Here is a 19,607-nt window from a genome sequence, read left to right as displayed (position 1 = left end):
AATGCCCAACTGGAATCAAGACCTCCCCATTGACATTCCAGTTTGGTCTTGGGACTTGACCGTGGTGGGAGGACGGTCTTAGACTGGTTATTGACCACCTCACTGGTGTGAGAGACCAGTTGGGGTGGGCTTGGCCCAGGACTCCCTTCTCTCTCCAACCCAGATTGGACTCCTCAGCCGGAGTGAGAGGACGGCTGGGGCTTCCTTTTTGATTGCCATCTCAGGTGAGAGCTGAGCTGGTCTAGTGGATCGAGAGACATGCCTACTGGACTCAATATCACTTCATCTAAATAACAATACTCCATCAAACTACCCATTGGAAATATTTATAACATCTGCCCTATGTGGACATTTTATTGCTGCATGGTCTGTCTCCATTACTCTGGAGCTGATCTGTATGCCCTCAGGGGGGTTTCTCCCTCCTGGGCACAACCAACCGCCTGTTTCCACACTCCCCTTAATGACGAGCCCAATTGTTGGGACTCTGAGAGGTGGCTGGGCTTAGATAGGGGCCTCGAGTTGAGACGTGCTAAAAGGCCCCTGATACATTTTTAGCCGGTTATTTTAAAAGGTTAGGGAGGGGAAGGGATAGGAGGGTGGGGAGGGAATCATTAACTGGCACTCAGTCTGGGCCTGTTAGGGGTCCTGACGGGACGGGGTTGGGGGAGGTGGTTGCTGGTTCTGTGAATGTTGGGGTGGGGCTTTAAATCCCCACGACGATAAGGAATGGCAGCAGGTGGTTACACGGAGGGCCATATCAACATCTGGGATCGCACCCCCACTGTCTCCGAGTGGTGGCGCGCTCCGACCCTCCAGTTAGCACCCTTTTGCCCGGGGATGAGGGTGATCAGGTCCCTGAGCTTAGGCTGGTTTATTTTAATGCCAGATCCATCATTAACAAGGCTCCCCTCATTCATGACTTGATTGAGGAGGAATGTGCAGATCTGGTGTGCATTACGGAGACTTGGTTGGGCTCGGAGGGAGGGGTTCCTCTGACCGAGTTATGCCCTCCAGGTTTCCATGTGCTACACCAGCCATGGGCTCAGGGCAGGGGTGGTGGGGTGGTGGTGGTTGTCCGGGAGACTTTATGCCCGCGGGAGACCACCATTGTCCAGATGGCCGGGAGTGAATCCCTCCTCCTGAGATGTGGTCCTCGGGCTCAGTTGGGCTTGTTGCTCACATACCTGGCGCCCAGCTGTGGGGCATCAGCCCTGCCCGAGCTGCTCGACACTCTCTCAGGGTTGGTGGTGGAGTTCCCCAGGCTTATAGTTCTGGGTGACTTCAACCTGCCTTCACTGGGAGGGTCGTCTGAGTTAGCTCGGGAGTTCATGGCCTCCATGATGGCCATCTGCCTGACCCAAGTTATTGAGGGCCCAACTCATGTGGAGGATCATACTCTCGACCTGGTGTTCCTGTCTGGACAGTGGTTGGATGATCTGGGAGGGGGTTCACCAACCATTGTTCCCCTGTCATGGTCAGATCATTATCTCCTGCGGCTGGTCTTCCGTTATGCCACCCCCCGCCGCTGGGCTGTGGAACTGACCAGGTGGTTCTGCCCCAGGCGCCTAATGGACCCGGAACGGTTCCAGATGGTGCTTGGGTCTATACCCATCACCCTTACCCACAGCCCAGTCGATGCCTTGGTGGATGCCTGGGAAAGGGAGGCCGCCGGGGCACTTGACTGTGTTGTACCCTTGCGACCTCTGGCCCGGCACAGATCCCGCTGGGCTCCGTGGTTCTCTGCGGAGCTCCGGGAGATGAAGCATCAGAGACGGGGTCTAGAGAGCGGTTGGAGGTCCAGCCGATCTGAATCTGACCAATTGCAGCTAAGAACCTTTATAAGGTCTTATCTTGCGGCGATAAGGATGGCGAAGTCTAACTACTTCGCTGCCCTCATCGCGTCCGCAGATAATCGCCCGGCTGCCCTGTTTAGGGTAACTCGCTCCCTCCTTAATCAGGAGGTGAGGGAGGATCCCTTACAGGGACGAGCCGAGGAGTTTAGTCATCATCTGGCGGACAAAATCGCTCAGATCTGGACCGGTCTGGATTCTGACTGGGCAGAGTCTGACGTGGAGGAATCGGACGGTCTTGAGCATGTTATCTGGACTGAGTTCGATCCTGTTTCCCCTGATGATGTGGACAGGATCATGGGGAGGCTGAGCACCACCACCTGTTTGTTGGATCGGTGCCCGTCCTGGCTAGTTTATGCGGCCCGGGAGGAGACACGAGGCTGGTTCCAGGCAGTAATAACTGCTTTTTTGAAAGAGGGTGTCTTCCCTGCCGCCTTGAAGGAGGCGGTGGTGAGACCCCTCCTCAAAAAGCCTGCCCTGGACCCGGCTGTTTTAAATAACTATCGTCCAGTCTCCAACCTTCGCTTTTTGGCGAAGGTTGTTGAGAGTGTGGTGGCGCATCAGCTTCCTCTGTTCCTGGATGAAACTGATTATCTGGACCCGTACCAATTGGGTTTCAGGCCCGGATACAGCACGGAGACAGCATTGGTCGCGCTGGTGAATGATCTCTGGCGGGCTCGGGACAGGGGTTGTTCCTCTGGTCCTATTAGATCTCTCAGCGGCTTTTGATACCATCGACCATGGTATCCTACTGTGGCATCTCAGGGGGTTGGGAGTGGGAGGCACTGTTTTATGGTGGTTCTCCTCCTATCTCCTGGGCCATTCGCAGTCAGTGTTGATGGGAGGGCATAGATCTGCCCCGAGGCCTCTCATTTGTGGAGTTCATCAGGGGTCAGTTCTCTCGCCCCTCCTGTTCAACATCTATATGAAGCCGCTGGGTGAGATCATTCGTGGTTTCGGGGTGGGGTATCATCAGTACACTGATGATACCCAACTTTTTCTTTCCACCCCGAACCAACCCAGCGATGCCCTCACCGTGATGTCCTGTTGCCTGGAGGCGGTCCGGGTCTGGATGGGGAGAAACAGGCTTCGTCTCAATCCCGCCAAGACTGAGTGGCTGTGCATATCGGCATCTCGGGTTAACCAGACTATTCCATCTCTAATGATGGGGGGTGAGGTGTTACCCCCCCGTTGATAGGGCTCGCAACTTGGGCGTCCTCCTGGATTCACGACTCAGTCTTGAAGACCATATAGGAGCCGTGACCAGGGGGGCTTTTGCCCAGGTTCACCTGATGCGCCAGTTGTGACCCTATCTGGACCGAGATGCCCTACGCACAGTCACTCATGCGCTCCTGACCTCCCGTTTAGACTACTGCAACATGGGGCTGCCCTTGAGGACATGGGGCTGCCCTTGAGGACCACTCAGAGGCTTCAGCTGGTGCAGAATGCGGCCGCGCGAGTTGTGATGGGGGTTTCCTGATTCTCCCATGTAACACCTCTACTCCGCGAGCTGCATTGGCTTCCAGTTGCCCTCTGGGTGAGTTTCAAGGTGCTGGTGATGACCTATAAAGCCCTAAATGGCTTGGGACCGGGATATCTGAGGGAACACCTGCTGCCAGCATCAAGCTCCCTTCGTCCAGTGCGCTCCCACAGGGAGGGTCTTCTCACGGTGCCGCCGGTAAGAGATTGCCGGCGGATGACACCCAGGGATAGGGCCTTCTCAGTGGGTGCACCTGCCCTTTGGAACCAGCTGCCAGTGGAGCTTAGGAGTGCCCCCGACCTCCATTCATTCTGCCGGGACCTGAAGACCTGGCTCTTCGAGCTCTCTGGCCCAGGCTGAGAATTTTAATTTTAGTTTTAATTTTAATTTTAACTGGGGTTTTACTTATGCAGGGACGAATATAATTTTTTTAATCTGTTTTTAACTTTTGTATTTTTGTTTTTAATCACCCTGTAAACCGCCCTGAGTCCTTCGGGAAAGGGCGGTATATAAATGTAATAAAATAAATAAATAAATATATAAATAAATGTCGGCTGACTTGTCAAACCAGAAGTCAACAGCAGTAGAATTCTACTTTTTTCATTTCAAGAATGTATTATAAAAATATTGTCAGAAACAGTAAATTGCTTGTTAATGGTCTCTGATTGTTGCAGCAAGATAGTTCTATCCCAAAGAGGGTTTTTTTTTAAATCCTGAATGGTATTGTCAGAATCCATTTATATTTCATTTCTAACTGCCTCTCTGTGCAAACCCAAATCAGGATGGGCAGCAATATGCCCGTGGTATAGACACTGATCAATTCAAAGACTCTGGCCCCTGGAAGCAAAATTCAGGGGGGAGCCACCACGCTTGGGGTTTTTCCTAACTCAAGTCCTCAGTTATATGGAAGAATATGGACGGGACATCCCCAGTGACAAAGCCCGCATCTGCATCATGCAACCGCCCTGGACGGACCGGCTGCAGACTGGGTGGTGAACCTGCATGACTCCAACGCCCTAGAACTCAATGACTTTAACCGGTTCATGTCATCCTTGAGGAGGCGATTTGAGGACCCCTTAGCTGATTGTAAGGCCCGTGAGAGAATCAAAATGGTGAGGCAGGGCAGATGGCTGGTGGCTGAATATACCCAAGAATTCCGAGCCATTGTCAATAAGCTGAACTGGCCAGAAGACATCCTCCTTAGCCATTTCAAAGATGGGCCAAACTACGACCTGTTTGATGCTTGCCTGCCTGAAGAAGACCCACACCACCTTGATGACTGATATGTCCTAGCAGAGGAAGCAGAGATAGACCTACTGAAGAGGCACTGCTGAGGGAAACCATGGACCCACCCGCTGCCTGAGCAAACACGCGAGCCAGCGAAACCACCGACTATGGCTAAGAAATCAACACACTGTTTCAAATGTGGGCCACTGCACCACAGAATGCCACTCAAAAGCCCCTCAGTGCAAATCAGAGCCATCACCATCCAGGAGATCAGGGAAGTCCCAAGGCAAACCAAAAGAGTCTGCCATGAGGGGGACAGAGGCTGTAGAGTCCCCAACCCCTGCCAAGGACTGGAGGGGATTCCGGCCTACACTGCAGGGACGGTGGATACATTGGAAGACAGCTCAGAGGGAGAAATCTTGGTAAGTGGATCCATTCCATCCATCCTTAAGACAGTGACTATATTAGCTTCCTCCATTCCCGAAGCCATTAAAGTGAAAGCCCTAATAGACTCTGGCTGCACCCGCTGCCTCATCAGCCCAATGCTGGTGGGAAATTTGGGCATTCCAGTGAGGAGACTAAAGCAACCAATCTCTTCTGGCCAGCTAGATGGGTCCATAGCATGGGGGGTACCAGCTACCCTAGCCATCATACCAGTTCACCTGTCCCTGGGGACCCATGAGGAAGACATAACATTTGTAGTGATCCCATGCATGGAAAGCCCAATGATTTTAGGGCTGGAATGGCGGAAGAAATGGGACTCCTGGGTAAAGTGGAGGACAGCAGAACTCAACTTCCCAGAGGGGGAGCATAGGAGATTAAAACTCCAAAGTACCCCCACAACCCAAAGAGAGGAGAGAGGATTAGTGGGGGAAGAGAAGGGGTTACCAGAAATACTGGAAGAATACCAGGACTTTGCTGAAGTTTTCAGCGAGGAACGGGCAGATGAGCTTCCCTCTCACCCACAGACTGTGCTATAGAATTCAAACCAAGGGCAAAACTCCTGAAGCCCAGGATGTACTCCATGAGCCTCAAATAAACAGCAAAGATGGAAAGATTAATTTAAAAAAAACCTAGAAAGGGAATTTATTGAGCCTGCCAAACCCAAAGTGGCCGCCCTGGTCCTGTTCAGGGAGAAGAAGGAAGGCTCACTTCATTTATGTGTGGATTATAGGTCTCTGAACACACCTCCCCTTACTGGATTCTGCCATTCCCAAGGAGGAAAGAGAAGACAGGGGAGTTTATTGCCCCATCTCTTTCCCTTAGATGTAACTTTTTGTTTATTCAGCCTGTCTGTTGGCCATCACAAAAAGACCAATGAAAGGAACCCTCTCCCTCTGAACTATGAGCAATTAAGAAAGGGGGTGGGGAGAATTCTGGCTCTTGCTGATGAAAAGAATCCTTTCCCTCTCTGATTTATGATCAAACAAGAAAGTGATGGTGGGAATTCTGGCTTGTATCTCCGGATGGAATGTGAAGGGAAGGAAGTAATTATGTTGCAAATGGACTGATGGTTCTCCCTTTCCCATGAGGGGTTTGACACCTGAGACTTGATTCTAAGAACTAGAGTTAAACATCTTTTACATGTTTAAGAGAAGCAATCAGAAAAGAGTTAATGTGAAAAACTAAATAATCAGCTTTGTATGAAAGTATATAATTGTACATTTTGATTTTCATCTTCCATTATGTCAAATAAATAGGAAAAATACTTTATTTCAGTAAGGGGTGGACCAAACAGATAATGAAAAATATTCAAGGTTCACAATATAGATTTGTGAACTGTATTAAAATCTCTCAGTTTTGAACCTAATTTGCTATACCTTGACAGTTTCTATCTATTTTGAGATTTTTTTATGTCAGGGCCCACTTCAAAACCTCATCCCAAGAAAGTAGAACTCATGGAAGCAGTTTCTTCCAAAAGGATCTTTTATTAGGAGAAGTTGATAGCAGGCATACTAGAAAGGATACTAGAAAGGATCTGAAGATTTACTGCTCAAATTGATAGGTTAAAGTGTCCCAAGCAAAACCCCACCCCATAGTTCATCCGGTCAGTTCAAATGACCCAATCCCCAGGTGTTAGGTTCCTCGTGGGAAAGGGGAGATAATATCAGGCCGTCTCTGGTTGTAGCTGCGATATTTTGGCGGCTTTTCGCACCTTCACCTGGTAGCGCAGAGATAAACCAGTTGCCGGAGGTTGCATTCCATTCTTTCCCTCCCTTTGCTAGCTGACATTAAGTGACAAGAAAGTTCACAGAAGAATAATGTAGGAAAGCAAAGTGTTACATTGTAGAGATAGAGAAAGTCAAGGCAATAACCCTCAAGCACTCCCCCCTTCCCCCTAGGAGTATGGCAGAACCCAGGAAGAGAAGAAAGTGAGATTCAAGTCAGGATGAAAAGAAAGAAAGAAAGGATTGGATTAGTGGGGAAGGCTAAGGGAGCCTATAGATATGAGTTCAGACAGTTTCTTAAAAGGGTAGATTTCTGAAGGGATTTATTTTTGCATTGAAATAAACTGTTATATGTTACATGTTGGTTTGTCATTAGTATGTTATGTCATAATTTGTTGTATTTCTGGACAGGCATCAATTTGTTTACATATCACCATCTTAATTAAAATATTGGAAACTCAGAGATCAAGAGAAACTCAGGAACTTTAAATTTTGCTTTTTCCTCCCTAAACCTTTTGTTGATTTTTTTTGTTCCTGCAGCCCATCCACTTTCTCCTACTTCCTATACGCCACATCTTCATATATATTTTATTTTATTTTATTAACAAATGGGTGGTGGTGATGGACATTTTCAGGTCAGCTGAGGAAGTGCAAACCTTCATTTAATTTAACATGCATTTTTATATTTTGGACATCATGTTATTTATTATGTGAATAATAGAAGTAAAGTACTATGGCACTCTTTCTATTATGATATATTCCATAAATAATCCAAATTGTTCTCATTGTAATTGAAGCAACAAATAGAGCAAGAAATACTCTATGCCAAAAGTGACGTCCATTTAAAATAATTGAATTAAATTAAATTGAATAGAGTTTTCCAGATCACATCTGATATTCTTAATGTTTAAATCTGATTTTTTTATTTCTAGTTACATAAATGCAAAATATGTATCAGTTTCATGCACAAATTGCCATAAATTAAGAACAATCAAGTTATCGAAAGGCAATATTCTGTTTGCATTTGTATTTGGCCAATTCTTTCAGTGTTTACCAACCTATTTGATTATATTTTTAATAGTATTTATTTATTTATTTGCAAATTGGACAATAAATAGATAAAAAATAATAACTAAAACAGCTTTATACTCACTCTTCTTGTCATGCCAACGCACTGCATGTAAATATGTCCCACAGTAATGAAACATAAATTCATGAGCTGAATGCTGAACAATTCCAAGCAATAATTCTATTTGGTTCTTGCCATCAATTATCCTTTTAGAAGAAATAAAATTTAAGTCTATTAGTTGAATTAATCTCAGTCTTGATCAGTGATACCTTGAGAACAAGTTCAGATCAGAAGAAAAATATAATATTACACATATTGCTCATACTGATGCATCATCTCTGAGAACAATGCTAAATAGTGACAAGGATGTATTATTAAGGTAAAAAATATAATTTAAGTGCATATACTGTAGATTATACTAACCTAATTGCTGATGACAATAATAAAGATTGCAACTTTGCATATTTGTCTCAGTTAAAATTGAATACCTCTCAATCACTTTTAGAATAATACTGCATACCTGTCTTGTGGCACTGATGCCCCAGCCAAATGCACCACTGTGGGGTAAATATCCATCAGACTTGTGGGTTCCTCAAGAACAGTATTAGGAGCGATCTTTCCCGGCCATCTAACTATTCCAGGCACCCGGATTCCTCCTTCCCAACCTCCCATGCCCTTTCCACCTGCAGTAGAGGAAAAATGGATCATTAAATCTTAAATTACAGTCTTGATGTCATGGTTCCAACTAATGAGACAGATCAAAGAACATTCAGGCATTGTTTATTCTAAAAAGTCTATAATAATGAGAACAAAGCATCGGCACTCATGGATGGATGCCAGAATCCTCCTCCCCTGAACACATCGTATCAAACACAATTGCCTCCCTTAATTTACATGTCATAAATCACATTCTCCAATTAGTTTAACATGCAAAGCTTCACTTCCTTTATATAGCGTGCCATTCCTTATCTTATTAAAACAACCTGGTTAGCATTTTCCTCCCCCACCAGCTTCATTTGATTCAAAGCAAAACAGTTTAAAGAAAAAGGCTGCCTTCACATCGATAAAGTTTTTTTCATTAAACTTTTGATGAGTCAGTCAGCCGTCACATCGCTGGATTTCACCCAAGTAGCTTCAGACAGTGAGTACCCCTTCCATTGTACTAGGTACTGCAATTTCCCTTTGAAAATTCAAGAGTCAAGAATGCCTTTAACTTCATAGTGTGTCTGACCTGCTACTACGAGGGGCCCAGGTGCCTTCTTAGGGGGAGGTCTTAAGGTGGAGTCCCGAAAAGGTTTCAGCAGGCTGCAATGGAAGACAGGGTGAACTTTCCCTAAAAGCCTAGGGAGTTTTAATTCTACTGTGATGGGGTTGATGATCCTTATGATGGGGAAAGGCCCCAAGAATCTTGCTGGGTAATTTGAGGCATAAATATTTAGTTGACAGATAAACATTTTCCCCAACTTGGAATGTTCTTTGGGGAGAGTTATTTTTATCAGCCTGTTTTTTATAAGTCTTGGAAGTCTTTTTAGCACCATTTTCATGTTTCTCCAAACTTCTTCCCACCCCCTTACCCACTGATCAAGTGTCTGGGAAGCAGAGGGCACCTGAGGGTATTCAGGCATTGGGCTGAACTCTTTTCCTGTGGCTACTCTGAAAGGCATGTAGCCGGTGCTGCTGTGAACAGAATTATTGTAAGCCACCTCAGTGAAAGGGAGGAAGTCAGTCCAGTTTGTCTGTTGGTAGGAAACATAGCATCTGAGATATTGCTCCATCATTTTGTTAGCGGATTTTGCAGCCCCACTGGTACCGGATGAAAAGCACATGATAAGCCTTGAGATGATCCAATTAATTTAAGAAAACTCCTCCAAAATTTTGCTGTGAACTGCACTCCTCTATCTGAAATTATTCACTTAGGGGCGCCATGCAGTTGGTAGATATGTTTCAGGAACAATTTAGTCACTTGTTGGGCATACTGTATGGGAGTCCTCTGCAGGCAATAAAATGAGCCTGCTTCGAAAACAGGTCTATCACAGTCCAGATGACAGTATTTCCTCTACTTTCGGGTAGGTCTACAATAAAGTCCATAGCTATTTCTTCCCATGGTTGGGAAGGATCTGCCACTGACTGCGGTAACTGAGGGGTCTTCCCTGGCTGAAATTGTTTTCATGGTGGCACATATGGTACAACTCCTGACATAGTTTTCCACATCTCGTTTTAGCCCCAGCCACCAAAATTGCTGGCGGATTAGGTGTAGAGTTTTTAAATATCTGAAGTGTCCAGCCTGTTTTACATCATGGGTGTGTTTGAGAGCATTGAGACAGAGGGCTTCAGGTAGATACAGTTTCCCCCCCTTGTATGCCAAACCACCCCTACATGTTATTTTTGAACCAGTGATCGGTGAGGAGCTCTCGTTTTATCTTCTTCGCTCCCAGGTCTTCAGGATTAGGGTTTCTGTGAAGTGTGAGTTGTGCTGCAGGTTATGAACTAGGGATAATTGCCTCATAGACCTCTTCGCATTTGTTTTTGTACTAGGGCAATCGGGATAGCGCATCAGCTAAGAAGTTTTTTCCTCTCAGTATGTACTTTAAAGTGAAGTTGAAATGATTAAAGTACTGTGCCCACTGCACTTTTTGGGGGGACAGTTTGTGGGGGGTCTTCAGTGCCTCTAGGTTTTTGTGATCTGTCTATACTTCAAATGGCACCTTGCTCCCCTCTAAATAGTGTTGCCAGTTTAACAGGGTCCATCTAATAGTGAAGGCCTCCTTCTCCCAGATTGCCCATCTCCTCTCGCTTTCAGACTGCAACATCACTGGTATCCAACAGCTCTGACTGCAACGTTACTGGCATCAGCTTGGATTATGAAGGGGTCCCCTGGGCATGGATGCTTTAGGACTGGTTCAGCCGCAAATAGTCTTTTTAACTTTTCAGAAGCTCTTTGACAGCTCTTCGTCCAAGCAAGTGGTTGGCCCAGTCACAGTTTCCCTCCTCCTTTGCCTGTCTTGAGTAGTTCTGTAAGGGATAGGGCAATCTCAGCAAAGGAGGGGATGAATTGGTGATAAAAGTTAGCAAAACCTAAAAAGCTCTAAAGGTGTTTGCAAGTCTCTGGGGGCTGCCATTCAATTATAGTTCTCACTTTGGCTGGGTCCATTTCTATGCCCTCATTGGAAATTCGGTAGCCAAGATAATCTAATTGGGTCTGATGAAATTCACATTTCGACAATTTGGCATATAGCTTGGCCTTCAAGAGTTTCTTTAACACTTCTCTCGCTAGCTTTATATGATCAGTCATATTTGTGATGTAGATCAAGATGTCATCAAGATACACCAGAACACCTTTGTGTAAGTGATCATGTAGGACCTCATTAATCAGCTGCATGAATATGGATGGGGCCCCCTGCAGTCCGAATGGCATGACTTTGAATTGTTAGCTTCCCAAGGGACAATTAAAGACAGTTTTCCACTCATCTCCCTCTTTTATTCTCACCTGGTAGTATGCCTCTCTCAGGTCCAATTTTGTGAAAAGGCTTCCCTTAGCTAGGTGGGTTAACAAGTCTTTCAGGAGGGACAGGAGGTATTTGTTCTCCACACTCACCGCATTAAGCCCTTTATAGTCTACACAGAGACAAAGAGACCCATCTTTTTTCCCCTTGAACAACACAGGGGCTCCCACAGTAGATTTGGCTTGCTCAATGAACCCTCTTGCCAGGTTTTTATCCACATATCCATTTTGAGGGGGGACATGGCATACATTCTCGGTCGTGGGAGTTTGGCTCCTGGCAACAGTTCGATAGAACAATCATTGGGTCTGTGAGGGGCAGGATGTTGCATTCTTTCTCACTAAATGCCCCCGCCAGCTCCCGGTACTCACTGGTGACAATTGGTTCACCTGGTGGTGGTGAGGCAGCCATGTGCACTTGCTCAGTTGGTGGCCTAAATTGTCCTGCCACATCTGTTGAATCAGTGGGAGGTTTAGGCCCTTATAGGTAGTCTCACAGTTCTCATTCCTTTCTCTCACCAGACAAACAGCTTCCATTTGTCCAACCAGGCAAATCCTAGGATCACAGCCTCAGTCATTTTTGGGGCCACCAGAAAGTGAATAAACTCCCAGTGCTCACCTATTTCTAGGCATAAGGGTTCTGTTAATTCCATGACTAAAGTCCCTCCCATCAGGGAGCCATCAGCTTGCTTGAACCTCACAGATTTGGAGAGCAGTTTTGCTCGTATGCCGTTTCATGGCAAATGGCAAGCTAATAATGCATGTAGAGCATCCAGAATCAACTAGCCCCTTTAAATCTACCTGCGTACCTGACTTAGGGATTATGAGCTTGGCAGGTAGTGAGAAAGGTGGGATGTGTCGGCTCACCATTGGGTCGTTCTTTCCTTCATCATCACTGGTGAAAGAGGGTAGAATGGGGGGCAGACCCAGCCTGAATTCTGATGTCCTCCCATGTGGGGGATGTGACCTGGTCAACAGGTTCCTGTGTCATCCAGTTGGATTTATCTCCCATTAGCCACTGTGCAAGTTTCTTTCTCGCTGCTGGTCCTGGTCTATTCTGCAATTGGGGGTAGGGAACTGGGCAAGTCGCTGCACTGGAAACACTTAATTGACGGGCTTGCAGGTGGCCTGGGTCTTTCAGCCATCACAGTAGTTGGAGATTTTCGTGGGGGTGATTACCATTCCGGTTGTTCTGGTCTCGGCTCGGCTTCAGGTGGGAGAGGCTTCTTATAGTGGGTGAGCTGAACATCTAATCTTACCACTGCCCGGTACTATTCTTGCAGTTGGTCAGGTACATATTGGTAGGTGCAGGCCTGAAAAAGTTGGTCATCCAACCCTTCCCTGAAATGATGAATTATAGATTTCTCAGGCCATCTCTCTATCTGACGGGCTCTCCAGGGCAGGACGGCCATCTTGTTTTATCTTGTGGATTTGTTCTTCTGCTTTGAGGGCAATGGATGGGTCTTCAAATCTTTCTTTCAGCCCTAGGAGGAACAGGTGTGGGTCCTCCAATTCAGGGGCTTGTTCATTATATAAATTATCTAACCATTCGGATGCTTCTCCCTCTTGCTGGACACAATCACATCGACCATAGCACCTGGATTCGGGTAGAGATAGGACCAGTGAGTCAAATGAGGGCGTACTTGGTTGAGGAAAAAGATCAGTTTCTCTGGGTCCCCATCAAAGGTTGCTCTGAAAGGTGGGGCCATCATTTGTTGCTGGGGGCCCCATTGCAGCTGTTGTGACCCTAGTTGCTGCTGGCCCCAAACTGATTGTTGATTCAATGGCTGCTGGGGCCCCCACTGTAGCTGTTGAACCCCCAGTTTCTGGCGACCCCATTGGTGCTGCTGTATGCCCAAGGGTTGCATGTTCGGGCCCTGCTGCTGCCACCCTTGCTGTGGTTGTCTGAGGGAAGGCTGCTGGCTCTCCCTCATTTGTGGGCCACTCAGTGGTTGCTGTACATTTGGGGTCAGTGACCAATCTCCTTGCTGTGGTTGTCCTCCCACCAGCTTCTGATCTCCAGGCTTCTGCACCACCCCAAGCTGTTGCAAGGCCTCTATTACCTGTGGCAAGCTCAGAGGTTGTTGGCCTTTCACTTGTGGGGGTTTCCCAACCTCCCATTGCTGCACAGGCCCCAGGCTGGGGCTCTCTGTGGTTCTGGAGGGCATGGCAGAGGGCTCCTGGGGCTGGTGGGCTGTCTGGTCTGCAGACAGGATTTTCCACTCACCCAAATTCTCAGTGGCAGATGATCTGGTAGCTCTCCACCATTCTGCTTTTGAAGTCTTTGGCAGGGCACTCTCGAGGTGTTTGGAGTCTCCGCTGGAGTGCTTCCAGCCTGACGACCAGATATGCTCTCCTAACTACTTGCGTTCTCCCCACAACTGGGAGACCTGCACAAACTCATCTTTCCACAGCATGCTGTCTGTTACTTCCTCCTCTGAGGTGTCAGTAGCTGCCAGGTCACCATCTTCAAGCAATTTCTCTTTTCCCATGATTAAGATTTTTCCCTGAATCTTTGCCAGTTTCTCTCAAGGCTAGAGACAGCAGCTGGGGCACAGGACCCCCAGGTTGTTTGAAAAGAAAGGTGATTCTGGCATGATGTCATGATTCCGACTAATGAGACAGATCAAAGAACATTCAGGCATTGTTTATTCTAAAAAGTCCATAATAATGAGAACAAAGCATCGGCATTCATGGATGGATACCAGAATCCGAATTCTCCTCCCCTGAACACAATTCCCTCCCTTAATTTACATGTCATAAATCACATTCTCCAATTAGGTTAATATGCAAAGTTTCACTTCCTTTCTATAGCGTGCCATTCCTTATCTTATTAAAACAATCGGGTTAGCATTCTCCTTCCCCCCCAGCTTCATTTCATTCAAAGCAAAACAGTTTAAAGGAAAAGGCTGCCTCTTATATTGTCAGAGCAAAAACATCCAATGTTTGCAGCATTGACCATTACATTTCTCCTTTCATCAATGCATTAATATAAAGCCTAGATTCCAGGGACAGGTGAAAAAGGAAGAGAAATGAGACCACTAGTTCCAGTGTCTTTTTCCTTCTGAATATGAAAATTTTTGCATACACAAACCAACAAAAGCATCCACCAAATAAGCAAGTTTGTTTTTTAATTCAGTTAAGATGTTTAATTGCAAACATTTTAACAGAATAACTGAGTTGGAAGGGACTTTGGAGGTCTTCTAGTCTAACCCCCTATTCAAGCAGGAAACCATTTCAGACAAATGGTTGTTTAGTCTCTTCTTAAAACCTCCAATTTTGGAACACCCACAACCTCTGGAGGCAAAACATTCAATTGACTAATTGTTCTAACTATCAGGAAATGTCTCATTTCTAGGCTGGTTCTATTCTTGATTAGTTTCCATCCATTGCTTCTTGATTTACCTTTTAATGTATCTTATTAGAATGGAAACTTGCCCAAATTTCAGATCATTTTTGCAATAGGGTATTCTTTTATAATTCAAATATAGATCTGATTCTTTATACATCTTTCTTTTCTTATTTTGTGGGGCCATTCCTGAATAGAACCAAGCCTTCTTCCTTTTATCACCTGAACATATATTAATATAGAAGTTTCTTATCCTGTATCAGAATATTGGTTCACCTAACTCCATACAGCCAACATTGATCGATAACCCACAAATCACAGAATTAAACATTAAATTGGGAAAAATTAAAAAGCATCCAATCCCAATGAGATATAAACTCACACATATTGTGGAAAATAAAGATGTAAAGCTGAGGTTCAAAACAGATTCAAAGATCTGCATTTGAGGACACAGTGTTTTGGCTATTGTGGGAATATGCTAAATGATCATAAAAAAGAAGTTGGAAAGCAGTAAGAAATATGAGGGACGCGGTGGCTCAGTGGCTTAGGACACTGAGCTTGTCAATCAGAAGGTCGGCAGTTCGGCGGGTCGAATCCCGAGTGCCGCATAACAGAGTGAGTGCTTGTTACTCATGTCCCAGCTTCTGCCAACCTAGCAGTTCAAAAGCACGTAAAAATGCACGTAGAAAAAATAGGGACCACTATGGTGGGAAGGTTACAGCGTTCTGTGCGCCTTTGGTGTCTAGTCATGCCAGCCACATGACCACGGAGATGTCCTCGGACAAGCGCTGGCTCTTCGGCTTTGAAACAGAGATGAGCACCGGCCCCTAGAGTCGGAAATGACTAGCACGCATGTGTGGGGGAACCTTTACCTTTACCTTTAAGAAATATGTATATTTTGTTAATCAAGCAAAGCCATAGAAATAGCTATGAAAAGAAGATGCTGTAAGCCAGAGGAGATCAACAGCAGTGTCATAATGAACGTGCATAAATAGGTTTTAATGATGGAACATAATGTTAACCAAAAATGGAAGGAGCATTCAAAAATCTGAACAAGAAGGCCAACGAAGGTGACACTGCATTTGAGAGAGAAGAATTTTTGGACAATAAATAGTAAAAAGTTATATACACCAACTGGCAAATAGGAAAGCCTCAGGGATATATGAAATCCCCATAGGCCAATGTGGCAACAACAAAAGTCATCATAGTCCTTTGCCAACAAATATAGGGAAAATAAACAATATAAATATACATCTATATCCCAATGTCTAAAAAGGAAGATTTATAGGAATGCTTTAATTATAGGAAAATAGCCCTAACAACACATTCCAACAAGAAATTCAGAGAAGGATAAGAATGGGAAAAACCAAACTGGGGATCTGTATAAACTCAGAAAAGAATTTGATGCTTCAATTGAAACAAAAGTTAGAATGAGTAATTCACCGGTCATTCCTATTGCTATGTACAGATGGCACGAGGGATGAATTCTGCAAAAGTGCAAAGAAAAAGATTGATTCCTTTGAAATATTCCTTTGAAGTAGCTGATGGAAGCCACTTCCTTGGACAATCTAGAAGACCAAATGTCCAGTATTAGGGAAACCTGAATATCACTGAACAAGGAATATGAAACAAAAATGATCATACTTTGGAACCATCATGAGGTCTGATGCATTGGTAGAAAAGATGATAATAGTGGACAAGATACAGCACATGAGATGGATAACTGAAATATTGGAAGCTACAGTTAAGTATCTACAAGAATTATGTACAGTGGCAAGAGGCAGGAGAGTTGGAGAGCTTTTACCTGTAGAGTCACCAGGAGTCGGCTGTTACTTTATGGTACACAATATTTTACAGGGAAGTGTCAAAATACTGTAAAATTTCCTATGTGCCTTGAATGATTTTTAAAGAAGTACTTTTCACTAATAATACCTGATCAATCAGTGCTGAAAGTTCTGCAGCCCACACTCTTACCTTTGTATTTACCATTCCAGCCACCCAGCCGTTCACCCCATTGAAAAACCTCTATTCTTCCTCCATTATCTGAAGTAAAGTATGTAAAAGTATCATTCTTCAATCCCTCTTTGTTGAGAGCAGCAAGAATGTTTCCTGCAGAATTTAAGCAAAATACAGCTTATTGCCAAACAGGAGATTTAGCAATAAAATTAATATCTGAACAAATAAAAAAGTAATACACTTATCTATTGTACATATCAATATTTTTGGCTTCTGTTAGTTCGAAATAAATATGGAGAGTCTCCAGCTGTCTTTTTCCTACAAAACATTTCTTTCATTGGAATTAAGAAAAAAGGGAGTGGGGAATAGTTGCCAATAAGTACTAATAAGGATCCCATTTTTAACCCCTACATTAAAGATCAAAGTAACTTATTTAATCCTTTTCCCCACTGATGAATTATTCTACAAATAAAAAGAATTTGTCATTTGCATCACATGTTAGCTTTATTACCAGACCATAAACATACCTGTTGTATGTTCAACTTTAAATAAACATGGTATAACCCTCAGTCCTAAAATCACAAAATAAAATTGTCTCTGTTTCACAGTTGAAGGAATTAGGGAAGCTGCTTTCTTTTTTAATAAGATTTTATTGATTTTTTTTTACCTACATATAATATTTTTTCAATCAATGTGCTGTCTGGGTTTAAAAATGCTAATACATATTTAATCCTTCATTCTTCCCTCTAGCCATTGATAGAATAAGTCCCAAGTTTGGTAATATTCTGTTTCTTCTTTTTCTTTCAGTCTCATAGTCAATCTGTCCATCTCTGCGCATTCCAGTATTTTTTTAATTATTTCTTCCTTTGGTGGTATTCCTTCATTTTTCCAATATTGCGCAAATATTATTCTTGCTGCTGTTGTGATGTGTAAAATCAAATACAGGCTTTGTTTATTAATATTTTCTGGCATTATACCTAGCAAGAAAAATTCAGGTTTAAAGTCTATATGTTCTCCCAATATCTTTTCTAACCAAGTATGTATCTTTTTCCAATAATTCTTTGCTTTGTCACATGTCCACCAAACGTGAGAATACATGCCTGAGTTATGTTTACATTTCCAACATCCAACATCCAAATGTTTTTAAACATTTTTGCTAATCTTGCTGATGGCAAGTGCCATCTATAAAACATTTTATATAAATTTTCTTTGTACAAAGTTGACATTGTCAGTTTATAATTTCTCTCCCATAATTTTTGCCATTTTTCTAGTTCTATATTATATCCAAAATTTTTCGCCCATCTTATCATTGTTTCTTTAACTTGTTCGCTTTCCATTTCCAGAATTAACAAAAATTATACATTATCTTGATTAATTTTTCACCTGAAGTTAACAAAATCTTATCAAATACAGTTTGTTCTTTATAAAATCCATACAGTTTTTTCATATCTATTTTGCATTTGTAAATGTGCCCACCACGACGAGTTGACACCATAATTTTTCAGTTCTTGTTTAGATTTTAAATTCCCTTCAGCATTTAGAATATCTCTATATGTCCAATTATTTTCAAAGTCTACCAAGTTTGGATGTACAAATGCTTCCATAGTTGACAACCACCCTGGAATTTTCAGGTATATTTTACTTTTAATTTTTCCCCATACTATTAACAATGCATTCCTTATATAGTGATTTTGGAAATACTTATGAACTCTGTTTTTCCCATACCATAAAAAGTGTGCCACCCCAGTTGTAAATCATGCCACTCCAAATATAACAATCTTTTGTTTCTAAGAGTTATCCATTCTTTCACCCATGTTAAAACAGATGCTTGATAATACAGAGCCCACTCAGGTAGCCCCAAACCTCCATTTTTCTTAGCATCTTGTAATGTTTTCATTTTAATTCTAGCTTTCTTTCCTTGCCAAACAAATTTCAAAATTAGTGAATTTAAATCTTGAAAGAATTTTTTCTCAGGTTTTATCAGAATTGTTTGAGATAGAAATAAATTTTTTGGCAACACATTCATTTTCACTGTAGCAAATCTTCCTATTATTGACAGTTGCAAATTTTTCCATCTTTCCAAGTCCAGCTTTATTTGATTCAATAATTTTATGTAGTTATCTTTTTTATTGTTGAACATCTTGATGATAAATGTATACACAAATATTTAACCTTTTAAACTATCTGTAACTCTGTTTTTTCTGACATTTTATCTGTGAGGTTCTTGACTATTACTTTAGATTTTTATTTATTTATTTTTAATCCTGCCATTTCTCCATACTGTTCTATCTTTCCCAGTAATTTAGGAATCATCTCTGAAGGTTCTTCTAAGGTAAATACTAAATCATCAGCAAATGCTTGTAGTTTGTATGCTTCACCTTTTAATCTTGAGTCCTTTAATTTCTGTATCTTGTCTAATATTTCTGTTTAAAACTTCCAGAGTAAAAATGAATAACAATGGGGATAGTGGACATCCTTGCCTTGTACCTTTTCTTATCTCAAAGCTCTCAGTACAATCTCTGTTCACGATCACTTTGGCTGTCTGTTTGTTATATATTGTTTTTATCATATTATAAAGTTCTGTCCAAAGTCCATTATTTGTAATTGCTGAATCATGAATTGCCAGGAAACATTGTCAAATGCCTTTTGGGCATCTAGAAATATTAGTGCCAATTGTTTCTCAGGATGTAGTTCATAGTATTCTAATACATCCATTATCACTAAAGTTATTTTTTATTTGTTTCTTTAGTAAAAAGCCATTTTGGTCTGGATGTATGAATTCAACTAAGTATTTTTTAATCTCTCTGCCATTATTGAAGTGAAAATTTTGTAATCCACATTAAGCAGTGAAATTGATTTGTAGTTTTTAATCTGTGTCAAATCTGAATCTTCTTTTGGTATTAGAGTGATGTTTGCTTCCATCCATGTGTGTGGAAGTTTAGCCTCTAACAAAACTCCACTACAAACAACTTTCAATGGTTCACTTAATATGTTGTTGTTGTTGTTAGC

General features: G+C 43.1%; 1 protein-coding gene across 1 annotated transcript in view; it reads right to left on the bottom strand.

The window, feature by feature from the left end:
• The window catches only part of LOC310640342 (arylsulfatase H-like), a gene marked incomplete at both ends in the record, with an annotated part of 123,965 nt that overhangs the window by 24,130 nt on the left and 80,228 nt on the right, over window positions 1–19,607 (bottom strand). The window contains 3 exons of the mRNA XM_083362556.1: window positions 7,879–8,000; window positions 8,315–8,477; window positions 16,617–16,751. Of these exons, the coding sequence (XP_083218682.1) occupies window positions 7,879–8,000; window positions 8,315–8,477; window positions 16,617–16,751 (420 nt within the window). The remainder of the gene's footprint in view (window positions 1–7,878; window positions 8,001–8,314; window positions 8,478–16,616; window positions 16,752–19,607) is intronic.

Source organism: Vipera ursinii, assembly GCF_947247035.1.
Source record: "Vipera ursinii genome assembly, chromosome: 4".
NCBI lineage: Eukaryota > Metazoa > Chordata > Lepidosauria > Squamata > Viperidae > Vipera > Vipera ursinii.
The sequence above is the reverse complement of the archived record's forward strand: the minus strand, read 5'-3'. Positions and strand labels throughout refer to the sequence as shown.